General features: G+C 40.0%; 1 protein-coding gene across 2 annotated transcripts in view; it reads right to left on the reverse strand.

Annotated features, from left to right (window-relative positions):
• The window catches only part of RTTN (rotatin), a 146094-nt gene that overhangs the window by 10749 nt on the left and 113834 nt on the right, over nt 1-21511 (reverse strand). For both annotated transcript variants that reach the window (XM_030868151.2, XM_030868150.2), the window contains exons 39-45: nt 20481-20618; nt 17535-17752; nt 9961-10066; nt 9115-9212; nt 7256-7333; nt 3489-3615; nt 1220-1422 (exon numbers count right to left, since the gene is read on the reverse strand). In XM_030868151.2, coding sequence (XP_030724011.1) covers nt 1220-1422; nt 3489-3615; nt 7256-7333; nt 9115-9212; nt 9961-10066; nt 17535-17752; nt 20481-20618 — 968 coding nt within the window. The remainder of the gene's footprint in view (nt 1-1219; nt 1423-3488; nt 3616-7255; nt 7334-9114; nt 9213-9960; nt 10067-17534; nt 17753-20480; nt 20619-21511) is intronic.

Raw genomic sequence — 21511 nt, forward strand, 5'->3', positions numbered from 1 at the left:
TGTGCATGGCGTGAATATTCCCACCATGGCTGATTTCAAGATACCACCAAGATGTCAGCTGGCTTGCAAAACTCCTGAAAATTAACAAAAACACTCATGAACCAGCGTGAGTTAGCTCCAACATACCACTGAGAAGATCTTTGTTTAGTAAGACTGCTATTTATTTAGAGATTGCACTCAAAGTGTGTTTGTTTTTGGAGGGGGTGGTGGCTGGGGAGATGATACAATAGAGGAAAAGGAGACTCAATTCTTATGAATGTGGTCAACTTTTGCAATTTACCTTGGCCTTCATGTAAATGAAAGGGAAGCATTCAAATTACTATGTACTAGTAAGTAACAGATAATCTGATCATATTCAAATTTTAAGGAATCTTCCAAATTAGGGATCCTGTTTACACGCACCTAAATACAGCCTAAGGGAACATTTGTACTGGGTTTGCTTAAGCCAACCGTCCCTCTTAAAGCGCCCAAGTTGAAACCAGCGGCGGGAAGTCACGTTCTGGCACAGGAGTCTCAGGGACTGAAAAGTCACCTGTGTGCCACAAAGAACTTAGGTCTAACTTGAGGAGGGGCCGTCATTTCATAAACCATTTGACAATGTAAATTGAACTAGAATTGTTATGCTCAATTTGGTCTGTTTTTTGTTTGTTTAAAGACCAATATATCGCTTTTATGATCTCAAATAAATGTAACACAGCTGTCTTTCTAAAACTGTCATCTTTTTTTTTTTTTTGCGGTACGCGGGCCTCTCACTGTTGTGGCCTCTCCCGTTGCGGAGCACAGGCTCCGGACACGCAGGCTCAGCGGCCATGGCTCACGGGCCCAGCCACTCCGCGGCATGTGGGATCTTCCCGGACTGGGGCATGAACCCGTGTCCCCTGCATCGGCAGGTGGGCTCTCAACCACTGCGCCACCAGGGAAGCCCTAAAACCGTCATCTTTGAGAGAGAGAAAATACAGTCCAAAAGCTAAGAAGACAAACTAAAAGGGAATGGTGTGATCATATTCTAGCTTCTGTCACTTTTCATGTATCATCTATCAACAGGCTTTAAACAAAGTGAACCTCCTGATCCTTTTACAATCCTTTAAAATACAATGCATTAAAATCATAATAATTAATCCTAGAAACTGAGTTCTAGACTTTCACACATGTCCTCGGTTGAAAGGATTATTTTACTGAGTCTCTTTTTTATGATAGGAAGGAGAGTTTAAGTACTCACTTTTTGAATTACCCCTTTACAGTCATGAGACAAGGCCAGGTTTGAAAGAAACATGAAAACCATCTGCTGGACTGCAGTGTTCTCGAGAGGCACCTGGGAAGCCATCTTCAGGATACACAGCATCAGGGAGCTGCCAGGGGCCCCTCGATGTGCAGTTTGAACAGGATATTGTCCGTAACTTGACCAACAGAGAGAACTGCAACCTTGAAAAACAACAGTCCATCACAACGTCGTCTCGGCTCCATGCTTTAGTTCAACAACCTGAGTGGTAAAGCATGTCTGTCTATCAAAGGACTCGGCCATTAGCCTGTGAACTGCAATGGCACTGAAGGCTGGTGCTGATATGTCTGCATCTGATCTAATGGACTGAGGGCCTAATGACCTCAATAAAGCATTTAAAAACACTGTGGTCTAATGCCTTCATTTTCCAGAAGAAAAAAATGAGGACCACGAAACCCTGGGGTGGGAGGACAGGACAAACGCCACCAGCCATGTCCGCTAAACGGCATCTCGGGGCTCAGAGGTGTCAGTGACTTGCTCAAGGTCACACAGCTCACAAGCAGCGAGCGCCAGCAGTAGCATCAACTGGTTTTCCAGAGTCCAGTGTTTACTCAGTAATTTAAACAACCATATGGGATTTATCAAAGGAGAAAAATAATCATAAAAGAATTAGAAATGCATTTTACTGTATTGTAACGTAAGCCTAAGGTGTGATTAGCTTGTGAAAGTCCATGCAAGGAGGCTAACTTAAGTACAACTAGATCTGAATCAAATACTTTCTGTAAAATAAACTCATAAAAGTAAACACAAATAAATAGAGTGATCTTTCCTGTATTCACACTACACAGCAGTATCCAAATACCAAGGTTTCCGTTCTTGTTACATAAAACTATCACTAAATGATGCAGGTTTGCTTGGAAACAAAAAAGACAGGAAAATAAAAAGCTTCTTCCTCCATTAGAACCACATTCTAATATTTGCATCTACTGTAAGTATGTAAGTAACATAGATTACGGTTTCAAAGATTTATCATAAAGTACTGGGTTGGTCAAAAGTTTGTTCGGGTTTTTCTGTAGCATCTTATGGAACAACCCCAAACTTTTTAGCAAACCCAATATATGTTTCTTTTGCTCAGTATTTTGCAACGGATTCTTTTCTTCCCCTAAGCACACTTCCCTAAACCCTAAATTAACGAGTGAAGGGTGGGGTAAAGAAGGATGATGTGCAGAGGCCACACTTCAGAGACCGCCGTGCCCCGCCGGTCACACTGCGAGAGGCCGTGAGCCGGGGTGGGGGGCAGTGAGAGCAGAAGTGGGGACGAAAAAGTCAACAGCAGCGGCCTGAAAACAAGGATGACACTGCCCTGCAGTGCTCTCCATACAGCACAGAGCCTGAGGCTCTGTTCCCGCCAGCTCACACGGCCAGAAGCACGCGGAGTGGGCGACAGGACGGGCAACAGGACAGGCGGCTCCAGGGTGGAGGAAATAGCCACCCCCAGCACACAGCAGTGCCAAGATGGCTGTGAATGTTCTCAGTTCCGGTCCTTTCTCTGTCTGTCTTTTGATACCGGGAGAATCCAATTGCTACGCTGCTGACTGTTGTTAGAAGAAGCACGCAAACCTTAAACTTGCTGACTAAACCTTAAACCTGTGACCCTAAGTTTACATGGAAAATTCACACTGCCCGCAATGCCCCCCACTTCCTTCCCCTCAAACAGTTACCTCACACCTTCTCCTCTCTTCCCAAGTCACCTCCCTGCTTGCTCTGCTCTCTCTTAGTTGTTGGCCTCTAACAATGCAGGGCCCTGGGAGGTTCTCAATAAAAAGTCTGTCAAATGCAGGAATGAAAGAGGCACCCCAATGATACCAACTGTCGCCAAGCCAACCGAACCCAGAACTACCTTTCACCACACCAGCCTCCTGTTCTAGAATCTCTTTAAGTTTTAATCTTAACCTGTTTTTAAGGTCTTCCATCATAATTTTCACTCTCAATTTTCCTCTTAAATTCAACGTTCCGCTGCCATATAATCGCGACAGTTTCTCCCTCTCTATTCCCTGAGCTGTCTAATGACTCTTCTGTCTCATCAAACATATAGTAACATAACTGCTCGTTCTTATAATACCTGTGAGAAAGCATACCTCTAACCAACATACCCTCAAATAAGTGGAAGAAACACTTCAAAATGTATATACATTTTTCCACTTTAACAACATTACATAAGATTAGTATTGCAGTATACTTTTGAAAGGCAGTGTTGGGTTCCATTTACCATTTGGAAAATTTGCAGTATAGACACAAAGCAGCTGCAGGGCAGTTTGCATCAGTGAATCATCCATCAGAAGCCAAGGCCAGAGAGAGTGCAAGACAGGGACGAGATGAGCTTCCAGGGCTGCCTCCTGCAGCAGGAAGGAAACAAGGGCAGCATTAGTCTGAATAATGAAAATATAAATTAAAATCAAAGCCAAAAAACTTGTCACCAACATGAGACAAAAACTGAATTGATTTTTGTTCTGATTAGAGAAAGGAATCCTATGGACAGATTCAGCACCTTGCAACCCAGACTGCCCTGACCACAAGCCTGACCAGTCTCGGAAGTCCCTGCAACACTGGGGTGACCAGGATACGCAGCTTAGGTCAGAAATGTAGAAAAACAGCTTCTGAACATGTAAATTAAGCAAGACAGTGATATCTTGCAACATTAAATAAACTCTTATAAATGCTATGATATGGTTAAGAAAAGGGATTTTCTGGTTAAGGAAACATTCTGATCAATTCTGAGTTCTCCCCTCCCCCCCTCTCCCTGTGTGTAGGTATATGTATATATATCTAATATGTGTAGCCAGACAGACAGATCAGAAGTAGATTACTGTTTTTAAATAAGTTGAATATGATAAACTTCAGTCAAAATTTTATGCTAAATCAATAATTCTTAAGTAACTCAGTTTTTATTACAAAGATCAGTTACCGCTGGGACAATATTATGGATAAAATATAACTATTGGCAGTAAATGCAACAATTTTTTTAATGAACAGAGTTACTAGGCAATTTGTAGACCCATGTGCACACATGTGGGCCTTCACATAATGCCCTACACAATTTTATGGAGTATCAATACTCCATAAAGAGAGTGGGCGGGTTATTCCCAATGTTACTCCCCACTCTCCACAGGCTTGGAGCACAGCCCTACGCCAGCCGCAGATGACCCTGCTTACTGTTTCACACAGAAGACAGACACGATGAGGTACGGGCTCCTGCTCTACTCCGCCGTTCCGTCCACACGGTTGATCTGTGTATCCCTGCACTCACCCTTCCTGCCTGGCAGTGAGGAACAGGTGCTCTTTGGGCAGAGACTGATCCGCCCATCTGTGTTCTGGAACACAGCCCCGCGTGCCTCCTCAGGGATCTTTACCCATCTATTAGTTCTTCCCTTCCTGTCTCTTTAATAACTAGGCCCCGATTTGCTCATTTCTGTTTATATTTAAGCACTTTACATGTTAGGAGTAAACATACAGACTAGCCTCCTTTGATGCTATATTCCTAAATTATAACTGCTGCTTTTCAGAACCAAGCTTCTAGGAAGAGTACTCTTAATGCTGTCATTTCCCAGCTATTATTTAATCTTCAGCTTACTTCAATTTCTTTTCTGAACTGATGAGGCTGGTAAAGTCGCTCCTACCTTTACGGCTGTCAAACCCTCAGGCACTGTGGCAACTATTAAGGGCTCTTTGTTCTTTGCCTCCATGCAGTCCCTCTATCCTGGATCACCTCAAAACTCTCTCCAGCGTTCCCTTCTCAGCTGTTTTCTGTCTCCTCTCCAATAGTTATATTTTCTGAGGACATGACCTAGGCTTTCACTACGTGCCCTCTTGGGAAATGTCAACAACAGTCACGGCTGCAAACACCTCTGTGCACCGCTAGCTCCTGAGACCCCCAGCCCGCACCGCCCCTCAGAGTCCCGGAGCCGCGTAATCCGCCGGCTACCAGCCATTTCCCACCCCGAGAGCCCGAAGACACTTGACACTGCGCTGTGCGAACCCAACATAAGGATCCCTCCCAGCTGCAGGCCGCTCTGTTAGGCTCGCCTGCGTAGACTTGAGCCTGGACATCGTTCTACACGTCTCTTCTTTCTCCTCAGTCTCTCGTATTTGCTCCCCTCCCTCCTTCCCCGCTCTCCCTGCCTGGCTAAGGTCTCGTCACCTCTTTCTGCACCAGCACATTCACCCCCTCTAACCTTGCTCGCTCTTCATTCCATCTACCTCACACCCCCGGTGACCTTTCCGGTATGGAAACTCCTCTGTGTCATACGTATAGACAGCGGGGTGGGGTGGGCGTGGGTGACTTGGTGAATCACCACAAGAGTGACCAACAGTTAGTGATGGGAGTGTGTCACACACCTCAGGTAAGCTGGAACAGGGAAAGAAATTAAGAATCTTTGCCCCCTAGAACTATGTCTATTCTCAAGAGTAATCTAAATATTCTTCTTTGGATTTATTCCTCATTAAACAACTTGGAAATGCAGAAACACGTGACTTATGGAGAGATTACACTTTCATAGTTGGCTGATGTGTTACAAATGTGAACACTACACTTACAACCAGTACTCAGGCGAGCATCTCGGAAATCCACAGGCAGATCCTACTTGGAAAGTGTGCTGGCGTGTTGCCTGAGTGAGGTGTCACAGATGCATACTAACTGCACCCAGTCACAAGGACCCTAACAAACTCAGTAAATGACACCTCTATTTGGAGTAAAAAGTTTGTACCATTGGGAATCTTAATGAAATCTATCAATGCTTAATTCCCATCAAAATTGCTTTGAAATGTAAATTGTTAGTCATGTGTCTTGAACAAATTATTTTACAGTTTAAGGGATATGTGTTCAAGATGTTCATTTCCTAGATATAGTATATATTTTCCAGTTTTATCACAACTAAAAACAAAAAAGGTAAGAAATTTTTTTAAAAAACGAAACTTCTGTAGTTTATCTTCATCTTACTCATTTTCCATAGTAATTCTGTGTGGAAGCTAGTTCTTCAAAAGTGTCGTATCACTATGACCAAGCAAATCAAAGTGTTCCAGACACTATATCCTGTATAACAGCACCAACGGCTGTGTTAAATGACAGCGTCAATGCTCACAGACAGAGCAAAACAACAGAGGGGCTGCAGCAGAGCTGGGAGTGAAGAACCTCCTGGACGTCAACAGGCCCACACTCGGCAATAGCAGTAAGCGATTTCTCCTCTGAAGCAGGAGACACCCTCATCTTCTTTCCTATGCATGCAGACACCTCTACTTATCCCCCTGGACAGTTGTCTAACAACCACCTTTGAAAAAATTCTGCCTTAAGATACATACATAGCCGTGGGACTTCCCTGGTGGCGCAGTGGTTAAGAATCCGCCTGCCAATGCAGGGGACACGGGTTTGAGCCCTGGTCCGGGAAGATTCCCACATGCTGTGGAGCAACTAAGCCCATGCGCCACGCTCTAGAGCCTGCGAGCCACAACTACTGAGCCCGCGTGCCACAACTACGGAAGCCCACAAGCCTAGAGCCCGTGCTCCGCAACAAAGAGAAGCCACCGCAATGAGAAGCCCACACACTGCAAGGAAGAGTAGCCCCCGCTCACCACAACTAGAGAAAAGCCCACGTGCAGCAACGAAGACCCAACGCAGCCAAAAAAAAAAAAAAAAAAAAAAGACGTACACAGCCATTCATTCCATCTTAGTTAAAAAACAAAAACAACCGAAATGGCTACCAGTAGGAAAAAAAGAGGCTCAAGTTTGCTTTAGCTTTGCTTTAGCCTTAAGTTAAAGTTTCAGTGATAAAGTTAAAACACCAACATAAGAAATGTCATCAGGGTTGAGAAATTATGATAAGATTAGGTGCATCCATTGCTGAGAATGGACACTGAGCTTACAATCAACCATGCATCAAAACAAAAATTCGAAGGGTTTTCCATTTTCCCAAATTATCTCATATAAAATTTAAACTATTTAATAACAGCACTATCAAAATTTTGAAAAGAAGCTCTACTTACTTTACATTCTTCATTTTGATAAAGACAGTTTCTTAGGAGCTGCATGGCAATGCTTAACTCTTTAATAAAACCATCTTCCTGTTTAAACAAAAAGCAGTTGAAAAATGTGAACAACAATAGCATATTCCACTTTTTACATACAGTAATTCCTTCTCCCTGGGTCACATTACAATGCAGCTATGCTCTCACTGCGCCTGATCGCCATAGCTTTGAGGGAACTGACAGGCTAATGATCTCTGAAAGATGACCATATCTCGAGAAGCGCATCCACCAAGAAAAAGCTATTTCTGTTCTATCAAGCACGGAGGAACTGAGATATATAATAAGCTCCATGTTTCATCTCGATAAAGTGAAGCAGGTACTGACTGGTTTTCAGTCATATCAGGTGTTGGCTGACACTCTCAATGATGAAGTAAAGGGCCTCTGCATGAGAGGAAAAAGGAAAAGAGGCAAGAAAAGAAACTGACAAACATATAAGCCCCTGGACCAATGAAATTATCAAATATGGCTTTTTCTTGGTTTCTTATCAAAGGCAGCAGAAACTAGTTATTACACAGACCGCTGCAATAATGGTCTTAGATCTATGTATATATATTATATATATATAAATATAATAGATATACTTATAAACATATACACATATTCATTTTCTCGATAAGCCTGTGTGGCAGATCTTTTTAACCATAGTTATTAGTATTAACCATTGCTATTATATAAAAACTGTGTTATTTCCAATAGTCCAGATATAGAAGCAACCTAAGTGACCACTGACAGATGAATGGATTAAAAACGCGTATATATCCAATGGAATATTACTCAGCCACACACACACACACACACACACACACACACACACACACACACAAAATCCTGCCATTTGCAGTGACACAGATGGACCTTGAGGGCACTATGCTAAGTTAAAGAAGTCAGACAGAGAAAGACAAATGCTGCACGATTACACCCACATGTGCAATATAAAAAACAAACAAACAAACCCCAAATAAATGAACAAACCAAACCAAATAAAAACAAACACGGAGATACAGAGACCAGAGCAGTGGTTACCAAAAAGGGAAGGGATGAGGGGGAGGGCAAAAAGGGTAAAGGGAGTCAACTCTACAATGGCAGATGGAAACTAAACTTTTGGTGATGAGTATGGTGTAGCGTATACAGAAATAGAAATATAATGTTGTACACATGAAACATATAATGTTATAAACCAATGTTATCTCAATATAAAATATAATTTTTTTAAAAACCTGTGTTATTTCAAGTTTACAGTGAAAATGCAGCTTGAACATGAGTCCAGCAGACTCAACGCTTAAAAGAGACATTCAGAAGTCACGGAAGGAAATAAACACGATTAGGAATATGAGCTCTGCAACCACCCAGATATGGGGCAAACAGTGGCTTTATCCATTACCAGTTATGTGACTGTGGTGTCATGAGTGTGCAAGGGATAATAAATATGAAATGTTTAAATAGTGCCTACCATATAGAAAACACTTAGGAAGTTATCTCATTCCTAGTGAACCTATGAGAGAAAGATTTTCTTTTTGTAGCATAAAAATGTATCATGCACACTCCAAAATGCTTATAACAACAACATATAATATATAAATCTCATTAAAAGATTTTCAAGTGAGAACTAAGACACACACACACACACACACACACACACACAAACCCCGAATGCAAACCTGCTAATGTAGAAATCCCATTAATTTATTTGGCTGTACGCTTCTTCTAAAACACTCATTTCAACCAAACATTGGTGTCATTTATAAGCACAAGGATACTGGAGAGACGGTCTCTACGTATGGCCATTCCTGCCTCCCAGAATTTGAGAATTCAGTCACCTTTTTCTTCAGTGCTGCCCTCCCAGGCCTCAGAGATTCCAGGTTCAGCTGTGCATGAACGTGCTTCATCTGCTCCACGCAACTGTCTATTAGATGGGCTGAGAGGGAAAATCCAAAACAATCAAAAGGATATTCCATTTCCAAAAAAGTTAAAACTACACATAACAAACTCTCAAAAAAAATAACATTTTCTATTTCCAACCAACTTCATTTTTGCACTTTCAGTGAGACGTTAATGAATCAGAGGATAAAAACGTAAGAGAACGAAAATGCTAAAGCCCACTTGTTTTCAATTTAGTATGATACCACCCACGTCTCATTTACGTTGGAGGCGTGCAGAGTTTGTTTCAGTAGCAAAGTCACAACTCAAATTAGGGCTCGATGTTGCTGCTTGATGTTCTCTTTCATCTCTAAGATCTGTGTTCCCTGATTCCAGATGAGAAATTATGACACACAAGAGGGGAAATTTCTATGAAAATATAGGAGCACCTAATGCAGTTGTTATTACTATCAAAAGTACGTGATTTCTTCACGTGTGCAATGTGTGCCTGTAGTTACTATTATGAAATTGAGTGACTGCTACTTTTAAAAGCTCCTCTAATATTTAGATATAGATTCTCTGGAGTCAGAATCATTACACAAAAAATAATCTATGTGTGTAATCTTTTTATTTTAAAAGTAATGCATGTTTACTATGTTTCTGTACAGGGAAAATAAAACCTATATTTTTTTAGTGACACTAAAGTTCTTTACACTTTGAGTCCAAAGAAAACTAAAATGAACAGGCAGTAAAATATACGAATTGAAAGCATGCCACAAAAGGAGCTGATGTGCCAGGTGGCTCACCCTTCAGAGCGTGTTTCTGTGCTCTTCTACTGACGGCCAGAAGCGACATCAGCGCATTCACAGCGACTCTTTTCAGGACATCTCTGGAGGATTTTACTTCATAACACTGCAAAGAACATACATCAAACGGCCTTCGAGAAAAACTTAAGCTGGAGCAAAATGGTTGTGAATAAAAGATGCATTCCATTTAAAAGCTATGGTTAGTTTTCAACTATTCCATGAAATTCACTGGAATCTGATAAATTATTAAGATTTGAGAATGCTGTGTGGATAAGACTGAATAAGAAATTTATAATATGGAAAAGACCAAAAATCATTCTCAAAGACTCATCATCTAAAGAAAAAAGCTATGTTTAGTACTAACACATAGCAAGTTTATACACTCAAATTCACCAGGAAATATATGAACACGTGTAATTTATTTAAAAGGGCCCTTGGAAAACTGGAATTGGAGAACTGTTATCAAATTCCTCCTGTCTTCTTCTTGAGACACATTCCCCTCCCTCAATTTCTACTCAATGTACCCCTATATCTCAGGTGATTTGGTTCTTTCCATCTTTCATTTCTATAGCAACATTAACCTATCGTGTGGCATGTTTTTCAAAAAAATATTACTTAATTTTTTTACTCTCACATAAATGAAAAAATCACTTGTACTTTTGAAAATGCTGATATTTTGGTATATTTCCTTTATACATTTGAATTTATGAGTTAAAAATCTTTCATTATAAAAAATTCAAGTATGTGTAAGAGTAGAAAAAACAGGATAACAAACCCTCATACTCTTTTAAAACACTTTTGGCTGAAGTATTTTAAAGTAAACAGTAGATATCATAAAATGGCACACTCCAGTATACATAACCATAAACCCATTATCATGCCTAAACTACTTATCAATAATTTCTTGGAATCAGCTTATTAGCTGATTTGCAGTCAAAATTCAGATTTTCTCTTTTGTCTCAAAAACGTCTTCTCACAGTTGGCTTATTGGAATCGGGACCCAATGGAGCATTCACATCGTATCTGTACATTATATCTCCTACGATCACCTGCCTCTTCCCCCCACCCCACCCACCCACCAGGGTTTTTCACTGTTGTTGAGAAGCTGAATAAACCAGATCAGTCATCCTACAGAATGGCTCGCATTATGGAACAGTCTGTTTGCTTCCTTGTAATGATTTTAATTTGTCTTCTCTCCTCTGTTATTTCCCATTTACTGGGTGTTTTAGCTCTAAAGGGTTGACTAGATTCAGCTGAATTTTTCGTGGTAAGATTCTCATGTGGATATATGAGTACATTTTTATTACAAGTTCAAGGGGTTCATAAGCTCAAGTTGAAGAATCTAGAAGTTCTTCATTTGGTTTATAAATATTAGATATCATTCAAATTCATAACTTTTCCTTCTACCAGTAATTTAAAAATGATCCAGCCTTAAGTATTATTAAAATTAAGCTTAAATGACATAACTTTACATAAAATATAGCACAGCATAATTATACAGGTGCAACTCCATTTACAATTCCAGCCCGGCCTACACTTGGCAGCATGACCCTGGAGGAGCCTGCAGAGTGGGGGGGCCTCCCAGCCCTCCCACCAGGGGCAGTGATTCCATGTTAAATACCTCACTTAGGTCGCTGCCTCGAATCAGGCAGGTCCTGTCTGGCCAATGTTAGATACTAAATGGCCAGGCCAGGGATGCTTGATAAAGACCATGCTGAGTGTGACCATGAGAAAGGGGTGAAAACGCAGTGAAGTGTTATAGGATGATGAATATCTATGGAGTATAATCATTATAGTTAACTATGAGAATCCCAATTTGTCTATAAACAATCTTCACCATTAATAGGAAAACTGCTCTCACAAACACATCCTTATTGAACTTGCACATATTAGTGATATGAGAAAAACAAAACTGAGCTCATTGAAAAACACTACTCATCTACTATCTGCAGCAATAAGGGAAAAAAGGAGGTAAGACTTCTAAGGAAAGAGCTGTGCACACAGATGTGTCTTTTATTCTCTCATGAAATCTCATTAAAATGAGAGAAATGGGATTAAACACACACACACACACACACACACACACACACACGTGCACGTGCAAGTTTGGAAACTAGAAAGTCGATGGATGAATGGCCAATGCATTCGCAGGCTTGAGAATTCTAAGCGGTGAGTGAGAAAAACTGAGTATCACCCCAGTCCATACACTGAATTGACAACGGCTGAGGAAACTTAGTACCATGTACCCCGGGAAGTGAGAGTGAAGGAGGACTGTTTGAAAAATCTCTGAGAAGCAGTTACATGGGACCAGATTCTTCCCATCAGGCTCTGTGCAGCCAAGCCACTCTTCCTCCCCAATTCTTGTAAAAAACTGGAGGTTTAGTCTCTGGAGAGGATGAGTTAGAAGGATTCTAAACTGGCAGAGATTCGGCACCTGTGTAGGTGAGGGTGTTCTACTGAAAACAACAAAGGATTAAGTGAAACTGTTCAAATTAAATTCTAAGACCCCAGCTCTCTCCAACTTTGCTGCAAAACAGTTGGCAGGTGGGTTTTCAACCCCAGGCAGGAGGTCGGAAGATTCTGCTCTCGGGAATGTGACAAGCTCACCGAGACAGGGTCACAAAATGACCCAGCCAGATCCCTCCCGCACACAGCCTGCAGCTCACCAGCGCCACTCACAGGCTCAGAGCATCCACCTGCTTTACGTCTCGCAGTTTGAAATATAGCAGACAACCAAGATTACCAGACATCTGACAAAAGCTCCCACAGCAGGGGATAGAAAACAAAATAATGAGAGGAAAAAGAAGAAAAGGGAGATTATGTAGGAAGAAGAACACTTAACAAAAGTTCCCAGCACACAGAGCCTATAAAGTGGAGGGAATGTCAATGAAGTAATTAAAAAACAGGAGTTTACAGATGAAAAGAACCCCCGAGAAAGCCCAGCACAACAGAAAAAAGAGACCCACACCTAGGTACTTCATCAGGAAAATGCAGAATATTAGGGACAAAAAATAAATTCTAAAAACTTCCAGGAGAGAGATACCAGGAATCACAATGACTTCAGAATTCTCTACAGTAACATGAAAAGTTAAAGGAAATAGACGAACGCTTTTAAAACTCTGAAGTGAATGTTTTCCAGTCTAGCATTCTCACTTGGCTAAACTATAAATTAAATGGAAGCATGGCTAGATTTCAAAAAAGCCTCCTATGCACCTTTTCTCTGGAAGCTGCTGGAAAAGAGACTCTACCAAAAGAAGGCACGGGGCACAGAGGGTCACAGGAAAAGGCAGAGAGGTGAAGGAATTCCCCAGGAAGGAAGTGAATGGAGACCCCAGGATGACACTGGCCACCAAGCAGGTCAGAAGGAATCGGGAGTGATTTCTTCCAGAAGATGAAGCTAATATAAGTTCTGACATTTCTGAATATACTAGGAAGACATTCAATGGCTGGCAAAGAACAACGGGCTTTCCAGTGATAAGAGAAAACTCATCAAATGAAAAATAATACAATTACCTCTAAGGAAAAAGAAAGCCGTGCAGGAAAAGAAAGGTGAACACTGCAACATGGTTCAATTGTGTATAACGTTTTCACAGTTTAACACTACACCCTGGATTTAACACTACATCCTAGTCAATGTGAAGCTATGTAATACTGGGGGAATGAGAGGGGAACTCACTGCGGTTGGGCACGTAGGTGGCACATGGAAAGAGAGTTAAAAGTCTCATTTTCCACACCAGAAAATCAACAGAGTCCAAAACTGAATAATCAAGATAAAGAAATACAAGCATGTTACTTAGAGACACAGAAGGGAAACTATAAAATAATAAGCTAGGGCTCCCCTGGTGGCGCAGTGGTTGAGAGTCCGCCTGCCGATGCAGGGGACACGGGTTCATGCCCCGGTCTGGGAAGATCCCACATGCCGTGGAGCGGCTGAGCCCATGAGCCATGGCCGCTGAGCCTGCGCGTCCGGAGCCTGTGCTCCGCAACGGGAGAGGCCACAGCAGTGAGAGGCCCGCGTACCGCAAAAAAAAAAAAAAAAAAAAGAAAGAAAGAAAGAGAGAAATAACCTCTAGTAAATCCACACACTTTTCAACACAGACCAAAGGCCAGAGCACAGGATTTAATTTGGTCTCCCACTTAGCTCTTACTGCAGACTGACAAGGAGCTGCAGCATCAGAGCAGGACACCCTGTAAGGGTGAGGAGCCGAGCACAGGAGGGGAGGCTAAGATTCCACGTAAGACAGGTGAAGGGACAGACGACCAGCTACTGGATGACGCAGACATGCAAAACAAGAGGATACAGAGTGTAAAACCATAGGCAGAAAGAAAATAAGAGGACTCAATGTAATTTGTTTAAATGTTACACAGTTTTTGATATAACTCTTTCTATATACTAGGTGATCTAGGCTTTTTGCTTTCTTTCCACAAGGTACTAAAGTAGAAAAAGCCTTTTTAATTACAGTGAACATTCACTGACACAGCAGAATCTCAAATATATAACAAGTCTTCTCTCCAACAGATTTACTGTTGAATTTTACCACTCACTAAGCAGTAGTGCAAAACATACCTCCTAAAATGTGACATAAGAGTTTGCTGTTTCCTTGCATTACTATCCTTAGATATCATATCAAATAAAGAGTAAAAATAATCCAACATACCAATTACAGACAAAACCTATTATAGAGATAGCTTTTACTAATCTCGTTATCTATATGTATTTGCAAATGAAACATATTGAGTATCTCACTAGAGAAGGCAAAATCTCCATTAAGTCAAATGTGTTCAATATTTTATGTTCAAAAGACAGCTAACAGTTTCTGAACCTGAAAGCACCTCAAAACAGAATTACAAAAATTATGGAAAAATAAACATACGTGATTTAAGAGATGAGTACCAAATGCAAACTTTCAACATGTACCATCTGTAGGATACTGCTGTAAAGCAGCCATTACAAAAGATTCTCTGTCAAGACATTTTAATTGAAGTTACAACAATATAATAATTTATCAGGAGACGGAGAATTTTAGAGCCAGCAGAAACTGAGCAATAATGTAATACAATCCAACCATTTGCATTGAAGAACAGAATCAGAAAAGGTTAAGCGATATGCCTACGGTCACACGTCTAATATTTTTTGAGTACAGTTTTATAGAAAATTTAAATACGCCTTTGAAGGGCAATTTCAGAATACTATTTTTTCTGATAATTTAAAGACTATAGTTTACTTTGCTTCATATAACTCCTGGCACAATTCATGGCTCACATGGATATATATTAAGAAACATATGTGATTTATTATAATGTATTGCTGCTTAATGCATTCTAACAATATTTTAATTCACATATCATCTTTATGCAGGGCACTGTAAAGAAAACACAGTATCTGCAGTTTAACAAGTTCATTAATAAATGCCCCATCTCATGTCAGGCATACGTTTTTCTCATAAACTGTCATAGGTACAATTCCTTTCTCTCCTTTGTCTTAAATTTCTGTGCCCTCCTAACAAAAGTCACATATTCATATTCTACTGTTTACATGAGCAAGAAAAGTATGATTTATTAGGAAACACGATTTAAATAACTGGTTAACATATCCATATCCACACAGATCTTATATCTTTTGTAATGTGGAAGAAATGGGGAGGAAAGTTAGCTAATCATCAGGAAAACCACAGAGATACCCTCTGTTTCCCTGAAGAGGAAAACATGTTGGCACGAGCAAAGGCCCCTCGCCCAGGAGAAGAGTGTTCTGCCAAAGCCAAAGTTGGGAAACTAGTAATGATTTCTGATCGGGGCTGGGGAAGAACTTCGGTAAAGTGTAAGTTTTAGTTTCCTGCTTATAACACAGTGGTCCTTTGGTATCCACAGAGGATTGGTTCCAGGATCCCCGTGAATCCCAAAATCTGCGGAGGGTCAAGTCCCTCACATAAAATGGCGAAGTATTTGCATATAACCTAGGCACATCCTCCCATTTACGTTAAGTCATCTCTAGATTACTTCTAATACCTAATACAATGTAAATGCTATGGAAATAGTTGCTGGGCATACAGCAAATTCAAGTTTTGCATTTTGGAACTTTCTGAAAATTTTTTTAAAAACATTTTCAATCCACATTTGGTTGACTCCACGGAGGCAGGACCCGCAGATACGGAGAGCCAAACATATTCCTTAAAGTGCAAAATCGGACTCAGTTAATCATGGGGGAGTAAAGCCTATTGTTGTGATGGTGACTGAGACAATCAGAACAGTGTCCAGTTTGGGTTCTAAACTAAGAAAAATCGAGTGGAATGAGTGAGGGAGGAGCTACAGGAAGTGGTGGCTTCCCAAGAATACGTGTCTTTGAGGAATACTTTGGGGACCTGTCCCCTAGAGCTCCAGCTCCTGAGGAAGCTGCTGAGACAGAAGACGAAGTGTCGGGGAGCCCCTACCAGGCTCCTTCCTGTGCCGTGAAGACCACTAGAGTCCTCTAGGTGAGGGGGACAGAAGTCCCCGTGGAGCCCGCAAGCCCCTCCATGGGCAGCTCAGGCGGGGCCAGGGGCTGCCCCTGCCTCGGCCACTTCCGCACCCCAACACAATCAGGCTGTCATGCCAAACACACAAGGGGCCATACCAGAAGGACCTGCGCGACCACAACGATCCCGGGCATGGGAGGAGCAAAGATCCCAGAACCCTAGGCCCCAGGGACGGCGGCAAGTGGGCAGAACACACGCTGACTGGGAAACGCGGCTGGCTGCCCGGGAAGCAAGAGCAAAGAGCATGAGCCCACCCACCACTGACCCACCTTTCAGTAAGAAGACAAAAATCATAAAACCGTATGATGATTTTCTTTTAATTTTAACTTTATTAGAGTATAGTTGATTTATTAAATGTGATTATTAAAAAGAATTCTTAATACTGAAAAATCTAGTAATATTCCTATTTGTAAAAAGCTGTGCAACTCAGGAAACACTTCCCGTTTTTTTTTTAACTGTTAATCTTATATATAAAACAACAATACTTCAGCAGCTTTAGAAAGTTTTCGATGAAACAAAATTCTTGGTTCATATTTTAGGATTGCAAAAAATAAGTTTACAAGATAAAATAGGCAGCAGGGTTTGGAAAGGGGGCATTTTCTTAGAAATGCCAACCACGTCCACCTACCTCCACGGACATACACCTTAAATATATAGCTCATTTACAGTAGAAGCCAAATGCCATTGAGGTAAAAATATTTTCAAAGATGTAAACATGTCTTGAAAGTGGCGATAAATTATGAATTATAGCTGTATTCCTGAAACATGATCATTATGGTCATGATCTGGCAAACTATTTTGATAAACAGCCGGATTTAAATTACTAATGTTTCATTTTGAATTTTTACATCACGTGTATTAAAGAAACCGGTCAGCATCAGAGGAATGAGACTGTAGAGGAGATGGTTAATTTAACTTTATATATTTTTCTATTATTTAAATGGTCACAATGAGCATTGTTTTTTAATTCAAATGATTGAAAAAAATTCTTACAAGACCAAGACTGAAAGTCAATTCATTTAAAAACTAAACCAAATCTTGAAAAATTAAGAAATCACATACCTGAAGAATTACTTCATTAAGTTGTTCTAGAGATTTCTGACTTTCCTGGGTTTTATCAAGAAGTGAAGCCATCATTGGACTGTGGCATAAACTTGTTTTATCCTTATCCTGGAGATACCTTTTTGCTTCTTCAGTCAGGAGAATAGAAAGGAATTGCAGGCTGGCAGTACACAGAGTGGGGCAGGTGCTAGACAAACCCACACATTTGCAGAACATATCTGAAAGAGAGAATAATTCCATATGTAAATGACTGAAAACTTCTTCAAAATTAAAGAAGTTAATCAGATTTATTTGAGTAATGAAGTTTATAGTTTTTTAATTTCTAATGAAGTAAAGCTTATTAGCACACGAATAACCGTAGTGTTTAAAGGTAAGTTAAACAGTACTAAGACAACCTACTGATGAAGGAATCTAATTTTCATTTTGTTCTTTTTATATAGGTTCTTTTTTTTTTTTTTTTTTTGCGGTACGCGGGCCTCTCCCATTGCGGAGCACAGGCTCCAGACGCGCAGGCTCAGCGGCCATGGCTCACGGGCCCAGCCGCTCCGCGGCATGTGGGATCTTCCCGGACCGGGGCACGAACCCGTGTCCCCTGCATCGGCAGGCGGACTCTCAACCACTGCGCCACCAGGGAAGCCCTATATAGGTTCTTTTTTATATGAATGTGAGTGTGTGTGTACAAGTGTACATATACACAGTATCTGCTAAGATCTAAAATAAGAGGATTACACATAAATGAGTACTGATCCCTCTGGGGTCTACTGGGGGACCCAAAAACACTCTAGAGTTTTTGAGTTTTTATTTCAGTGCTAACCTTAAAAAATAGTTAATGTAACTATACTCTGGATTATCGAGATTACTATTTTACAAATAAGTGTGATTGTTTTTCTGTTTTCAAACAAGTTGATGCTAAACAGTACTTAAAACAAGACCCAGCTTGCAATGTTGGCATAATGTAGGAACAAAGGTTTCAAAGTAGTTCAGAGAGAGAACAAGAGTGATTATGAAGTGATCTGCAAGTATAACAGAGAGGAAAGAATAGGCAAACAAACTCAAAAGAATCTAGACTAAAGCAGTCATTATTAATTTCCTGTTGTGAGCACTGATTTAAATTTAATCAAAAGAATGTCTGCTATATTACATTAATTTTATTAATTTGACTGCACTGGTTTATAATTTTGTTGTGTTTTATTCTTATATTATTTTGGATTTATACTTGTCCAAGAGTTATAACCATAAGAATTTCTACCTAGATTCAGGCTTATAGAAATTCTTATGTTCTTAAGTAACATAAGAAAAGAAATTTAGTCAGCAGGTTTCATGGGAATCATTTAAATGATGTCAAAATATTAGTCAGATTTGAGAAAAAACTGTTATAGATAACTTAAGTTACAAAGTGACTTAATATTTTCAAATGTATATGGGCACATGGGAAGGAAAATTATAAGAGAAACAGAAAACAGACAAAAACAACCCCTCAGTAAGGAATATCAATGATCATTCTTATTAGTTATATTTTCATCAACATTGCGATTATCAAAGCTAACAGTATATGTAGTATGTTGTTTTTTATTAGCACCATTATTATATAAAACCACATATATATTTTGTAGAAAGACTGTGAATTTAATATGTCTTTATTTTATCACTAGGGAAACAGTGTCAGGTAAACAGGCTTAAATCACGGGTCAGCAAACTTTTTGTGCAAAGGGTCAAAGGGTAACTAGGTATTTCATGCTTTGCAGGTCATGGGCCTTTGTCACAAATATTCACCTCTCTACCGCTATAGCAGGAAAGCAGCCACGGGCAATAAGGAAATGAATAAGTGTGGCTGTGTTCCAGTAGGATTTTATTTACCAGATCAGGCAGTGGCCAGATTTGACCAGCTGGCCTAGGTGCCCCATATGAGTGCCATAAAGCATGCTGCTCTGTACTACTGGTAATTCAGATGATAAAGTAGTTTCCCCCCTGCCCCACACCATGGACACAAGAGGAAAATATTAATCACTCACTTGGTCAACCTCTTTCAATTTTTATTTCTTTTAACAAAATAATAATCCCTAAATGGACATTATTCCCCTTAGGGTAAACTCAGAACTCCTATATCCAAGTAACTAACAATTCTGTTTCTTGCTGAACATGTACTTCCCCATAACCTTTCTTCAAAACTATCACTCTGGTGACAAAATGTACCATACATGTAAGTTTACAGAATGACCAAATGATAAAATGAAATGTGAAAAAATAAGTCAATTGAATTAGTGGAAACTTAAAAGAACTCAATTTTGAATACATTTTAACTGGCTATTTTTAAAAGGTAACAAATATTATTTATATACATTTACGTAAAAAAAAGCTCTTGCTATGCTAAAATTTAGAAGAGACTTTATGAAAAATTAAAGACAGCAGTAATATAAAAAACAATCATTTGTTTATTGTAGTAGGCAACTACTATATGGAAAACATCTTACAAAAATAATTAACTACAGTATACCCTTGGCTATCAGAAAATCCTCATGTCTCAAGACAAGACACCATTTTTATTATAACTTTCTAAGTTATCATGTAAGCAGGATATTATATAGGCAGCTTTACCCACTCACAATGCATATGTGTGAGAAAAGAGGTGGGTTTCTACATCAACAGAAGAAAATCTATCTCATTGTTTTATAATCACATCATATGTATCTTCATAATGCCACAGGCTTTTCTTACTTGTTTTTATAGTATCTTGACACGTTTTATTTTTTTTAAAATGCATTTTTTGGGTTCCTAAAGAGCACTGCAAATTTCTCAAAGCAAGTACCTTGTTCCTCTTTCATATACCATACCATAACTACTTAAATTTAGAGAATACATATAAATTATATATAAAATCAGAAATAAGGGATTATCTTAATTTTTATTAGCAGAACAACCCCAAACCCAGCGAGACCATCTTCTTACCGACCATCGTCGCCCAGTACCTGGCCAGACCCATCGTAATAGATGGGAAAGAGGCAGGGCCAGCTTTCCTCAGGAGTGTGGCCAGAAGGTTAAATAAATGTGTCCATGTCTGATAAAAAGCCGATATTAACTCTGTATCTATAAAATTAATCAAAACATTTCAAGTTATTAACACAAAGAAGAAAAACCTCACCGACACTTCATTACACATAAAATAAGAGGTATGTATTCATCAAATGAAGACAAATGTAATTCAGCATGATCCAAAATTTATTCCAATTAATTTCTCCTTTTCATTGCTTTTTAAAGATCTCTCTTCCACCCACCCTCCTACAGATAAATGAATACACACTCACACATCCTCCTCTTATTAAAGCATATTCAACAATAAGCAGAAACTGGCAAATTGAATATTAAGCCATAGCCTCAGAACTACATATTGGGCACATCATAAAAACATGTCATTGCTTGTGCTACTTCTATAAAAGTGAAGCTTCTCCTGTTTTCTTTATCCCCTCTAGCAGCTTTGTGTAGGGGTGAAAGGGGAAAACATAATGGCCAAGGTCACAGCAGTAAAGAAAGGAAACTTCTTTGAAGAACAGAAAAGAGTATTTCCACAAAAGGAAAACTGTGATACAAAAGAGGATTCTGCAGCTTTGCCTATGTATGGCTAAGGGTGCAGCAATTAACCTTCTAGAGGAAAAAACAGCTTTTCCCTTCTCTCTACTAGGCAAATGGGAGCTGGAGGGCAGTAGCTACCTTAGGACAGTCATCTGTGGCCACACCACCAGCAGTTATCTGCCAACTGTGTCAAACTCATTACAAGGAACTGAAGGCTCCCCGCTCAGTGTTCTTCAGCACCCATGAGGCACTGGGAAAAAGCATCTTCCAGGGAGTTTGGATTGTAGCAACCTTTGGTGTTTCTCAACCTTTTTGTCATTATCAGCTCTATAAATAGAAGTCTTTTTAATCATATGTCACCTTATCACAACCCCTATGAAATATTAACTTCACAGATACCATATATCTGT

Source organism: Globicephala melas, chromosome 13 (assembly GCF_963455315.2).
Source record: "Globicephala melas chromosome 13, mGloMel1.2, whole genome shotgun sequence".
In the NCBI taxonomy this organism is placed as follows: Eukaryota; Metazoa; Chordata; class Mammalia; order Artiodactyla; family Delphinidae; genus Globicephala; species Globicephala melas.